This window comes from Neophocaena asiaeorientalis, unplaced genomic scaffold (assembly GCF_003031525.2).
Source record: "Neophocaena asiaeorientalis asiaeorientalis breed wild unplaced genomic scaffold, Neophocaena_asiaeorientalis_V1.1 scaffold275, whole genome shotgun sequence".
NCBI classification, from domain to species: domain Eukaryota; kingdom Metazoa; phylum Chordata; class Mammalia; order Artiodactyla; family Phocoenidae; genus Neophocaena; species Neophocaena asiaeorientalis.
This window is the reverse complement of record NW_020173679.1, coordinates 43,334-56,776: the sequence shown is the minus strand read 5'-3', so window position 1 is coordinate 56,776 and position 13,443 is coordinate 43,334. Positions and strand designations below refer to the sequence as shown.

At 39.6% G+C, this 13,443-nt stretch overlaps 2 protein-coding genes across 3 annotated transcripts in view; one reads left to right on the top strand and one right to left on the bottom strand.

Annotated features, from left to right (window-relative positions):
- Positions 1-13,443, bottom strand: part of EIF4G3 (eukaryotic translation initiation factor 4 gamma 3) — a 90,870-nt gene that overhangs the window by 46,904 nt on the left and 30,523 nt on the right. The window contains exons 8-10 of the mRNA XM_024749784.1: positions 3,310-3,456; positions 1,649-1,885; positions 496-600 (exon numbers count right to left, since the gene is read on the bottom strand). Of these exons, the coding sequence (XP_024605552.1) occupies positions 496-600; positions 1,649-1,885; positions 3,310-3,456 (489 nt within the window). The remainder of the gene's footprint in view (positions 1-495; positions 601-1,648; positions 1,886-3,309; positions 3,457-13,443) is intronic.
- LOC112402711 (small ubiquitin-related modifier 2-like) lies at positions 2,046-2,333 on the top strand. Of its 2 annotated transcripts, XM_024749786.1 has the most exons (2): positions 2,046-2,207; positions 2,271-2,333. In XM_024749786.1, the coding sequence occupies exons 1-2, from the start codon at positions 2,046-2,048 to the stop codon at positions 2,331-2,333; spliced, it is 225 nt and encodes a 74-aa protein (XP_024605554.1). The 2 variants fall into 2 exon arrangements, with proteins under 2 accessions (XP_024605554.1, XP_024605553.1); XM_024749785.1 differs by having other exon boundaries at positions 2,046-2,333.

The window sequence follows — 13,443 nt, the reverse complement described above, 5'->3', positions numbered from 1 at the left end:
GAAAAGAAAAAAAAAATCAGCAGAACAAGAGGGTATACGGTAAGAAAAAGAGAGGAAGACGTGAACGTCTCTTTTGAACTGGGCACGATACATAATTACCTCAGTGAATCTTCGTAACACATCTGCAAAGTAGGCAACATCACCATTTCAGAGGCTAAAATGTAATGCTTAGGGAAGTTAAATATATTCACTTTGAAGATGAGCCTTCCTGCTTATTTAGCATGCTAAGACTAAATTTAAATGACCACAGAATGGCTGATTTCAAAACTGCAATGTGGTTTGAAAATCAGAATAAAGAAAAGAAACAAGTAACACACAGGTAGGTGTATATGCCCTTTGTCCTTTCACATAACTCCCTCACGAAAGTTTGTCAGTTCAAGTTCTGAGAGTCACGCAGCAAAAGCATTAAATTATTATACATGTAAATCTCAGGACATCCTCCCCAAGCCAACTCCTGAAAAGAGACTGTAGTGGTAGGCTTATTTTTCTACTTACCAGCCTTAGGTCTATCACATCCTGAAGCATGAATCGAATCCTAGATGAGGTTTTTCTTTCTTTCACAATTTTTTCCATCTGATTAAAATACTGGTCCATACGTGGCTGCAGGATACAAAATCATTAGTACTCCTGGCTGAGGAATTCAAATGTAGTTTTACCATGTAGAATTTTAAACGGCCTATAAACACAACTTATAGCCAAAAGGCCATGTGGTAGAATGTTTAATTGAACGTGACACACCCAAAATAAAGGCTACATATTCCAGGCAGCTGGTCACAGTCACAGGCCAACAAAATATAAATGAAAATGTCATACTGCAGCTCCTTGGAACCTTAAGAGAGGGGTGGGCTGTGTCCTTTGCCCCTTTCCAACCTTCTGGGCTATCAGATCATTAAAGACAAGGGCTACACACCTTAGCGATGACAAAATGTTAAGCTGGAGGAACTGAAATTTTTTATCATCGCTTAGCCACCAGGCCAGCCTCAGACTTCTTGCCCCTGAACTTCATTTACATGGCTGAGAAATTAACCTCAGTTTTGTATAACACACTGATATTTGGGGTTTTCTGTCATAGCCAAACATAATCCTAGCTGATTCTGATGTTATGAAACATTTCTAACATTATTTCTTTGATGCATTTCTAATTTCCCTACCCGTTCTTTGGAAAGGACCGTGCTATATTTGAATTATAATACTTTTAATGATTTCTTATATTATGGTTAGATAGCTCTGTTGCTAATGCTCTATTTAATGAGAACATAAACTTGAGAAAGCTATCGTGTCTTCTTTGTTTCTGTCTTACCCTCAGTCCTGGCCCTTAGTAGCTTTTCTCTCCAAAATTTCTGTCCACAATTTGCTATACATACACATACAAATGACCTGTGAAACAGTCATGCAGAAAAAGGACAAGTGACAGATAATCTCAATTCATGAATTGGCTTTTATATAATTTGGGACCCTCTTCACTTCTGACTTTAATGAAAATGTGGTAAGGAGCATGATGGCCCAACAATGACAAGGAGAAAGGCAAAAGAAGAAAAACAAGCAGCCTAGACTGCTGGGGCGAGATGGACAGTCGTGTTGACAGTCTACTTCTTCCGCAACTGACAAAGAGTCCCTGCCGGAGGTTTCTGAGATTTGGGGTTTTTACCTTTGCTTTCTCAAAGTCCAGGTCTTTGCCAATTGTGGTGAGCAGGCGACACAGGCACTCGAGGGATTCTTCATCATGGTTCTTTAGCAGCTTCACCACACAGTCATGCATGATGGCTTCAGTCAGCATTTTGAGTTTAAAGAGTTCTCCAATGAACTTGATGTTACCAATGGATCTCCGCCGGGCTTTATCCTTAGCTTCTTCTAGTTCATCATGAAGTCTTGTCCTCTCCTCCGGCTATTGTGTAAGGAAGAATAACAGAATCTTGATGATGAAAATGGTACTGCATAATAGATGCTAAAAACATACGCTTGACTGGTGCTGCTTGTGTGCTTGTTCAGGGCAGACCTGGTACCTCTTTTGTGAAGCGGCAGCTGAGGAGACTCCAGGGCTCACCATGGCTGATGAAAAGCCCAAGGAAAGAATCAAGATGGAGAACAATGACTGTATTGATCTGAAGGTGGCAGGGCAGGATGGTTCCAGGGTGCAGTTTAATATTAAGAGGCATGCACCATTTAGTAAACTAATGAGAGCCTACTGTGAACGACAGGGTTTGTCAGTGAGGCAGATCAGGTCCCAATTTGATGGGCAGCCAATCAGTGAAACAGACACACCTGCACAGTTGGAAGTGGAGGATGAAGATGCAATTGATGTGTTCCAACAGCAGACGGGAGGTGTCTACTAAAGAGGAAACCTGCTACTTTACTCCAGAATTCTGTTCCTCCAGACCAAGAAGACGTTCTCAATTAGAAAACCGCAATTTGGTTCCACCACATCCTGACTATTACAGTATAGTTTCTCTATTCTTTCATTATCCCCTTCCCCATTCCTTTATTGTACATAAAGTAACTGGTGTATATGCACAAGCTTATTGCATTTTTTTTAAACTAAATGGCCAGTGGTATGTTGTGATCGACATCACATGGAGATGGGATGGGAAAAAATACCGGTTCTGTGAAGCTACCCCCTTTTCTCCATTAGTAGCATGCTCATTCAGCTCTTATCTTTATATCCCAGTAAGTTATTTTGCTCTCACTATTTAACGAAAAAAAAAAAAAAACAGCATAAAAACTCTTGCATACCTTGTTCGATTGGAGAATTTTAATGTTTTTCATGTATATTTGTAAAACCAAGGACAATTTTATAACTTTTTTGTACGTAGCTGTTACATGTAAGGCAACCTGTCTTTAAGTAGGGATAAATTACTCTAAAAGAAATGAATCCTAGGTAGTTTTCCCTTCAAGTCAAGCGTCTTGTCGTTTAAATAAATTTGTTTAAAAAAAAAATACGCTTGGATTCATGGTCCTCACCCTTTCTAGGGGTCAGGGATACCCTTTGATATTCTGACAGTAACTACAGACCTACTCAGAAAACAAAACTATACCCATAAGTGTGCATCCATTTCAGGAGATTTCTGGAATTTAGTGACCTTTCTGAAGTCTAGGTTCTGAATCCCTATCTTAGAAGGTTGAGCTGCCCTTACATGTGGCACTAAAAGGAATAAAGCATTCCTCTAAACACCAATACAGTATATTTCCACGTGAAGAAAAGGCCACAGGCACCTACTGAAGTAGTAGGAAGGTATTGTAGCCAGCTTCCTGAAAATTCTATTTGATAATGCTCGAAGTGCACAAGCACTGCCTTTCCATGGAAATACTCACAGCACTGGCAGCCTCGAGTTCTCTCTGCTTCTTCTCAAAGACATCATCATCAGCTTTATCTTTTTCAAACTCTTTCTGGCAACGGTTCAGTAGTAGCTTCCGGAAATTCACTGTGTTACCAGGCTTGTCCGCCATGGGTACTTTCAGCTGCATCCAGATGGGAAAATGCAAAAGCGGCAAAATTACGGAAAGAAATTTAATGATTTTCTCAAAATATCATTTTCTTTATTGTGCAAAATAACTCTGACAGAACCACAGGTAAGCATTCTTTCTACAAGATATATACAATTTAGCTTAAGGCATTTCATGTTTTAATGGTTAAGACGTTTTAAGGTTTATACAGAAAAGATACACATCCCTCTCATACAAATGTACTGTATCCGCTCTGACTGGCTGTGCCTCTAGCTGACTGAAATCCTTGTAATATTACTATCGTCATGATTCTGCACTCCTCTAGACCTTTTTAACTCTGAAGGGTTATCACTTTTGTTTTTCCTCCTACTACTGTAGGTACTTTGGTTTAAAGGAACAAATAAAAACGAAATAAAGCAGGGGAGAATTTCATGGCCATAGGAAAACTGTTGGAGGTGAGATCCTTATTCTAGAAAAAAGCAGAAGTGCGGGGACACATTTGAGGATTTTTGAGATATCTATTCCTAAGGGGAATGTCACAACACTGTAATACTAGTATTTACTTTGACTATCAATATAGTATGTTTATTATTATTACTTTTTAAAATAAAGTTATTTATTTATTTTTGGCTGCATTGGGTCTTCGTTGCTGCGTGCAGGCTTTCTCTAGTTGCAGCGAGCGGGGTCTACTCTTCGTTGCTGTGCGCAGGCTTCTCATTGCAGTGGCTTCTCTCATTATGGAGCTCGGGCTCTAGGCACGCGGGCTACAGTAGTTGTGGCTTGCAGGCTCAGCAGTTGTGGCTCGAGGGCTCTAGGGCGCAGGCTCAATAGTTGTGGCGCATGGGCTTAGTTGCTCTGCGCCATGTGGGATCTTCCCGGACCCGGGCTTGAACCCGTGTGCCCTGCATTGGCAGGCAGATCTTAACCACTGCGCCACTAGGGAAGTCCCTATTTATTATTTCTTATGTGTCAAAAGAAATTACTAATTCTCTAAAAGTTCAGTCTAATAAATGCCCACCTTAGAAACATTCTTTTGATATACAGAAAGACTCAGGGTGGAGGGGAGGCGCCTCTTGGAGGCAAGATGCTTACAAGATTTCCATTCAAATCCAATGACAATTGCTTTCTAGTAACTGCAATAGCTCACACCTTCAAGGTTACTTGTAACCAGACACAGAGACATTCTTATTTAGAATATAAAGAAAGTGGACCGGTACAGTGATTGACTAAAATATTCTATTTTACAGACAAAATCCCCTGAGTACCATTTTGAACAGTCATTGCCTCACATGGCAAAATGGTTTTTCTAGAATCACAGTGGCTCCCAAAGTTCTGAAATACATGGTCTTCACCCTAGATTTAGTGGGAGAAATTGGTAAAAAATGGGACGTGTTGTATTCATACTCACAAAAGAGTTATCAACCAGAATGGACTTGGACAACTACTGATCAAGGCTGAATGGCTAGAAACTTGAGGGCTGAGGACTACGATACTATAGTACAATATATTTGTGCCAGAACTGATGGCACACTCTCCAACATATTCCCAATGGATATGAAAGACCATTCAACAAGTCCAGTTCTTACCAACCAAGGGTCAAGTGTTTCATTATACTTTCTTTTCAGCAAGAAACATTAACTTAGAAAGAGGGGAAGATGATCAAATACTTTTTAGACAACCATAGAAAAGCATGTCCCTATCTCCAAATTCAGGCCATTCAAATGCAAGTGACTACAAGTCACTTCAAAGTCAGGCCTATTCTATGATTACACAAGAGTAGGTGTTAATCAGCCTTAAAGAAAAGAAATGCTACACAAAAGCAAAGGTTTTCTTCAAAGTAAAAGCCCTAAGTAGACTCTTACTATATACAACCCAGAATATACAACAATGCGCTACAAGAAGCATATCTACAAGCGAGGTTATATATAACAGAGCACCAACATGACATAAGGTTCCAGAATAGACTGAAGGTTCTAAAAATCAGCAGTTATATCCAATTTGCTACTGTATAGGAACACAAGTAAACCAGTCAAAAGGTCCTATCCAACTTCCTGGCATATTTTACCTATATTAACACTAAGAACATAATAGAGTGATATAATAAAAATCACCTGGGCCATAATGAGATGTTTCCTGCATTATGTATTTACTGTGTAGAGAATGAGAAAAATGTGGATAATATGAAAATTCAAGCCACTGTCTTATGGTGAGAGGGACCAGAATTAAAATGAGTCAGAAAGGTTAAATAAATACAACTTGTGATATGTTGGTTTATAGAAACAAATAGAAATGGCATAAAGCAAAGGAGAATTTTTCCCTACACAAAATGTATAAAAAGCTTTGCCTTTTACACCTTTTATGTAGGGAAGGCTATGTTGAAAGTGTTGGATTAAAGATCAAAAGATTTGCTCACTTGGTTTTAAACAAAGGCAATTCTTTTAACCCAAGTTCGTTTCATCATCTAAAAACAAGGGAGGCACAATCCCTGTGTCTAACCTAGAGTGCAGCTTTAAGCATCCAGTGAACCAGGTTTGGGGGAAACACTTTATAAGTCACAAAGAATAAAGTTTACCTGGGGTATGGGGAACACTGAAAGTGAAAGAGCACTGGAATCCTGAGTCATAAAATCAGGATTTGGATCCCAGCTCTATACCTAATCAGTATGTAAATGTGAGAAAGTTACCTCATTAAGCCTTAGTCCCTTCATCTGCAGAAGGAGGCATTCCAGTGATTACAGATTGAGGGACATCATAAAGTAGCTGTTGAAACAGGAGCTTTGGAGATAGTCATAACCCCAGATCTGCCATGTGACTTTGGCCAAATGAATTAGCTTTACCCAACTTCTGTTTCTTTCTAATATGGGGATAACATCTATCTCTTAGGACTGTTTGAAGGATTAAATGAGATAGTCTAAGTAAAACAAATAATAGTTTCTAGCACATAATTAAGAGTACAATAAACTAATATAGCTACATTTAAACTTGCAGCTGTATTTGACATGTCTGTAAGTAAAAATTAAGAGAAATCTATATTCTAATAACATAAATATCAAAGAAAGTATTTAAGTTAGCTCACAAAGCAATTAGGGAGAGAACCACAAAAGGCAAGAGAATTGAATATCTGCTACCCCAAAATGATGGTCATGGGACACTTCACATGTATAGGACATAAAGAACATGTAATTGTGCATAAGCTTTTTAGATATATTCACATGGAAGTATTAAAATCAAACAATCAGCAGAACGGCCACAAATCTGCAAGAACATTTGTCTCCAAATGAATGAATGTCTAGCTACACAACCCCCTTAAGACTCGTTTTGGAACTTGATCTTAAGGTCCTCTGGGGATGGTTAACAAGGCTGTGGAAATATGGAAATAGGCCAGGGAGGATATATCCTCTGAGAATTGTGATGCATGGTAACTTTTTTCTTCTTAAGAGATGATAAGTTAAACAGGATTATGACATTATTAAGTCAGCATGTGTTGTCAGCTGGACATTGGTCAGGAGACTCAGTAAAATTGGTTAGTTAGAACAGAACATGAAGAGTGGGTGTCTAGTCTGGTAGGGCTGCTATAACAACATATTGGGTCGGCCAAAAAGTTTGTTCCGGTTTTTCTGTAACATCTTAAGGAAAAAAACCCAAGTGAAAATTTTTGACCAACCCAATACCATAGACTGGTGGCTTAAACAACAGACATTTACTTCTCACAGTTCTGGAGGCTGGAAGTCCAAGATCAAGGTGTCAGCAGATTTGGTTCTTGGGGAAGAAGGACCCTCTTCCTGGTTTACAGACATCTGCCTTCTCCTCTATCCTCATGTGTCCAAAATGAGGTTCTAGTGCCTCTTCTTCTTCTTATAAAGGCACTAATTCCATCATGGGGCCCCACCCTATGACCTCATCTAAAGCTAATTACCTCCCAAAGGCCCTGCCTCCTAACACCATCACACTGAGGGTTAGGGCTTCAACATACGAATTTAGAGGGAGACAAACATCCAGTCTGTAACAGGAGACAAGGTAGATGCTTGAAGATGTGATTGTGGATAATAGCAAAAATGAAAGGTGACATGCAAAAGTGAGAAAAAGATATCTCTAAACAACTGTAGTTTTCTTGTTCTTTTTTTTAAAACTTTTTTTTTAAATTTATTTTTTGGCTGTGTTGAGTCTTTGTTGCTGCGTGCAGGCTTTCTCTAGTTGTGGTGAGCGGGGGCTACTCTTCGTTGTGGTGCGCAGGCTTCACATTGTGGTGGCTTCTCTTGTTGCAGAGCAGGGCTTCAGGAGTTGTGGCACGCAGGCTCAGTAGCTGTGGCTCATGGGCTTGGCTGCTCCGCGGCATGTGGGATCTTCCCGGACCAGGGATCGAACCTGTGTCCCCTGCATTGGCAGGCAGATTCTTAAACACTGCGCCACCAGGGAAATCCCAAAAAGTATAATTTTCATCTAACAGTAGTCCGCGATCAAAACTAAGATACATAAGTGTTTCAAATGGGTTGTTTGGGAGATGATTTCTCAGGAAGTGAGGGAGTCAAGGGGGAATATTTTATAGTAAGACTGCTTGGTAATAAGCTAGATTCGCTGGAGAGCACCTACCTTTTCATTTTCACACAACAGTAAACTAACCATGTGACATTACATTACACTGTAAACTAACAGTGTCCATCTCATATTGTGATGAGACCTGTCCACATACCGGTCAGCCAGCAATCTTGGATATGAATGCTGTCAGCATCAGGTAGTCATTTTCTTCAAGCAATAGGATTTGTACTGCTAATATATTTGTTAGTGTTGAGGGTAGATACTCCTTATCCTTAGAAGGATGAAACTCCCTGAGAATCATCAAGGACTATCAGCTGTGTGTTAATTATAGTAGTCAAATAGGAAACTAGAAAATAGAAGGACAAGTACTGGCCTTGCTTAGCATGCTCAGGATTTTGAATGCTGTCCCAGAACATAAAGATGCTAGTGGTAACTCATGGCCCAGTAGTTATTTTGCTTGAAGCATGTTCTGGTCTGAGGTAAAGTATTTGGAATGACTAGTATAATATAAACAAGTGGTACCCCCAAACTAACTCTAAAATGCAAAGTGAACAGCAATAAATCAACTGTCTGACTATAACTCATAGGTCTATGGTGACATACTATCATTTATCAGTGGTTATATACTGACCTTAGTAAACTACCACCTAAAAATGAACCTAACATAATCTGTATTATGAACACGTCTATCAAAATGCAGCTCTATTAGATACATGTGAAGAGGTATACAGTGCTTAGGTATACCCACAAGATTGAAAAGGGAGTGGTCAAGTTATGAAACGGTAAGTCAATTCTCATCAATCCTTTTCTTCAAAACAATCTTTTCTTCAAAGAAACTGCCTGTTGATGCAGGGGACACGGGTTTGAGCCCTGGTGTGGGAAGATCCCACATGCCACGGACCAACTAAGCCCGTGCGCCACAACTACTGAGCCTGTGCTCTAGAGCCCGCGGGCCACAACTACTGAGCCCGCCTGCCACAACTACTGAAGCCTGCGTGCCTAGAGCCCTGCTCCACAACAAGAGGAGCCACCGCAATGAGAAGCCCGCACACTGCAAGGAAGAGTAGCCCCTGCTCGCCGCAACTAGAGAAAGCCTGCACGCAGCAATGAAGACCCAATGCAGCCAAAGTTAAAAAAAATTTTTTCCAACTAAGCCCGTGCGCCACAACTACTGAGCCTGTGCTCTAGAGCCCGCGGGCCACAACTACTGAGCCCGCCTGCCACAACTACTGAAGCCTGCGTGCCTAGAGCCCTGCTCCACAACAAGAGGAGCCACCGCAATGAGAAGCCCGCACACTGCAAGGAAGAGTAGCCCCTGCTCGCCGCAACTAGAGAAAGCCTGCACGCAGCAATGAAGACCCAATGCAGCCGAAGTTAAAAAACATTTTAAAAAAAATGAAAAAGAACAAACATTTTTCATCTCTCCTCAGGCAAGTTGCACATCCTTCCTCCTCCAGTTGACTCCAGCCACTTGCTGTTGCCTAAGACCAACTTTTCATGTCTGTAATTTCAGGCTTTATTTCTGAAGAGATTTAATTGTGTCCCCCTTGTTCTCTTAGTATCTCTTCCTATAATCAGTCCTATCCTTCTTTTCACGTCTTGCTTTAAAGCACTTAAAAAGTGGCAACGTTAAAAGTCCTGGATGTGGTATAACACACACAGAATGCTCAAAAATATACCCTTTAGTGCCACTCTCTATAGCTGAGGTATGCATGCCTGCCACAGCAGAGATAAAAAGTAACAAAAGTACGGTCTTAAGTTATACAATAAAAAGTTGTTAGTTACTCTTTCATTCATGCATCTACCCACTCACTCAAGACATATGTCTGAGGGTCTATTATGTGCCAGGAACCATTCTAGGCACTAGGAATTTAGCAGTGGAAAAACCCAGAAAAAGTCCCTGCCCTTAGGAACTTACATTCTAATGGAGTTCTGAGATGGGGGTTTTCTTTAAATTTTGATTAAAACAAAAGCATCTCAATTAAAGTGACTAATAACCCAATTTAAAATTTTATTTAAGCACAGATTTAGATACAGGATAGCAATTCCTCTTGTCTACTCTTCTTCACTGGCCGCTGGATTCAGATGTCCTCCTCCTCCTAAGAGGAGTACTGAGTTCTAGTTAAATGCCCCGCAGTTTGTGAAGGAGGTCTTGCAGGTCTCTTCAGTCATTCCTAGTTGAACTAGGAGAAGCAGCAGCATACTCCAGAGGCACAGGTTTCTATCTCTTATGGTGCCCTTAAGCCTTATGTGCCAGAAGTTTCACTCAGCAGAGCATGGTAGAGGCAGGCAGCAGCGTATATGTCTAAATAAGTGTGTCTGTGTACATAATAAATATGGCATATGCAGAGTAACTTGGTAAAGCCAAAACTATTATACGAACTTCCTCTGTAAATCTAAAGAATTCCTTTCTTAAAAGCCTACCCTTTAATATGTCATGGAAAATTGACACACAATATAATTGTATTCTCAAGCCCTCCCCTAGATATCACTGCAAAGTAACAAAGGAGGTTTTAAATGGAGGTGTGTGATCCAGGTGAACGAGAAAGAGGCAGAAAAAAGGTTTAAAAACTACTCTGAGGGACTTCCCTGGCGGTCCGGTGGTTAGGACTCCGCACTTTCACTGCCGACAGTGGGCGTTCAGTCCCTGATCAGGGAACTAAATCCCACAAGCTGCGCAGAGCGGCCGAAACAAAACAAAACAAAACAAAACCCAGCTCTGAACAATGAAAACAAGTATTCTCTTAAATCTTAAAATCTCAACCATCTAGACCAGGTTTCTCAATCTCAACACTATTAACATTTTGGGTTGGACAATTCTTTGTTGTAGGGGGGCTGTCTTGTGCACTGTAGGATGTTTAATAGCATCCCGGGCCTTACCCACTAATATGCCAGTAGTCATAACCAAAAATGTCTCCATACATTGCCCAAGGTCAGAACAAAACCACCCTTGAGAGTTGAAAACCACTGATATAGGCCATTGTTTGAGCTAGGGTTCTATCATTTAACATTTGAAACCTCTATATGTATAAAATTCCTACTTAGGCAATTTTCTAACTTTCATAAAATAGGGATAATAAAATGGTTGTGAGGATTAAATGAGTTAGATGTAACAACTTTAGCCCACATCTCAATAAAATATTGCTATGATTCCCACTACTCCTTACTCTCCCTACTACTACTTAGGACCATAATTATGATTATGTGGGCAACTATAACTAGATTCCATTACTTCAAATGACCAACAGGGATAATCCATGAAACTGACATAGGTCTATACATTTCTTACAACTATGAATCAGGCCAAAGACCTTGCAATTTGACCTGTGGGTGTGTCTTAGTAAAATATATTGATAATGACAAAGAATTTACTTAAATAACTTAATGAATATAATGGACAGAAAAAGAACACCTCCCCTGGGTAATATCTTAATTTTTTAATTCACTGTCTTTAATTTCTCTCATTCTATTGGGAGGTACTGTTTATCAAACTAATAATTATGTTTTTTAAAAAAAAACAGGGGCTTCCCTGGTGGCACAGTGGTTGAGAGTCTGCCTGCCGATGCAGGGAACACGGGTTCGTGCCCCGGTCCGGGAGGATCCCACATGCCGCGGAGCAGCTGGGCCCGTGAGCCATGGCCGCTGAGCCTGCGCGTCCAGAGCCTGTGCTCCGCAACAGGAGAGGCCACAACAGTGAGAGGCCCGCATACCGCAAAAAAACAAAACAAAACAAAAATAACAAACCAAACTGCCTGTGGTCAAGAAGGTTTGGAAAACTTTGCAGAGAGTAGATCCTTCTTGTTTGATTTCACAGGAAACATCAGCACAGGAAACAAACTTAAAGGAAAACAATCTGTTTAAGCTGGCATTAGTGAAACATATACTACCATTTCAACTTTGGACAACATTGGCCCATAGACATGCCATCTGAAAATAATCAGCTTAACTCCATTTCTTCCCTTAAAATAAAAGAACACACATTCATGTATTCATCAATAAACTTTGCTAAAACTCAGTATTTTGTCATATTTATTTAATTTATTTATTTATAAATATTTATTTATTTGGTTGCAATGGGTCTTAGTTGCGGCAGGCAGGCTCCTTACCTATGGCTCCTTAGTTGAGGCATGGATGTGGGATCTAGTTCCCCAACCAGGGATCAAACCCAGGCCCCCTGCATTGGGAGTGCGGAGTCTTAACCACTGTGCCCCCATGGAAGTCCCGCCATATTTACTTTAGATCTTTTATTTTTAAGAAATTAAACATTAAAGTTCAAGGGCCCAGAGTACTTTTTTATTTTTCACTCTATTGCTTGTTCTTTTTTTTTTCTTTTAAGGTTTAGCTTAATGAACAGTGAAAGCCTCCCAGTCCCCCATGGAAGTCCCGCCATATTTACTTTAGATCTTTTATTTTTAAGAAATTAAACATTAAAGTTCAAGGGCCCAGAGTACTTTTTTTTCACTCTATTGCTTGCTCTTTTTTTTTTCTTTTAAGGTTTAGCTTAATGAACAGTGAAAGCCTCCCAGAGCCTCACTTAAATTCTCCTTTCAAAGCACTACCACCTTCCAGCCTCCACAGTTAATCCCATTACCCTATACTTTTATAATAAACACTTTCTTGCTTTTCTTTGTTTTACCATCTAGATATGCATCCCCAAACACCATGAAACCACTGTTTCATTTTTGAACTTTAAATAAACAAATCACATAGTATATATTCTTTTGGGTCTGGCTTCTTCTGCTAAAGCTTTTTCTTATTAGATCCATGTGTACATAGTTATAGTGTGGGTTGACTGTCCTAGTATGAACATGCAACAATTTATCCACTTTGCTGCTGATGGGCAGTTTCAAGTTTTGATCCGTTATGAATAATGACACAAACATTTTTGTATATGTTTCTTGGCACATAAGAAATGTATGTTTATCAGCTGGGTATATATTGATACTTAAGAATGGAAATGCTGGTTATAGCAGGAAAAATAACTTCAGCTTTTGTAGATAATGCTCACTTCTTTTCCAAAGTGGCTGTTACAATATATGTTCCCACTGGCAGTGTTTGAGAGTTCTGGTTGCTTCACATATTTGCAAACATCTGGTAAATTTAGCAATCTGGTGTTACTACATGGTTTTTTATCTAGTTGATTAATTTTCTCACATTTATTGGTCATTTGGATAACCTCTTTAGTGAAGTGTTTGTGTAAGTCTCTTGTCTATTTAAAAAACTGAGTTATTTTCTTATTGATTTCTATTCGTTTTTTAAGAAAAACTTTGATATAAGTCCTTAATTGGATTTTTGTGTTGCAGTTATCTTCTCCTAACATGTGGCTTGCATTTTCACTTAATAGTGTGACATCTTTTGATGAAAAACGCTAATTTTAATGTAGTCTGATTTACCAATCTTTTCATTTGTATATGGTGACTTTTGTGCCCTAAGAAACTTGCAAATTATTGTTCTCTTTACTATCTTT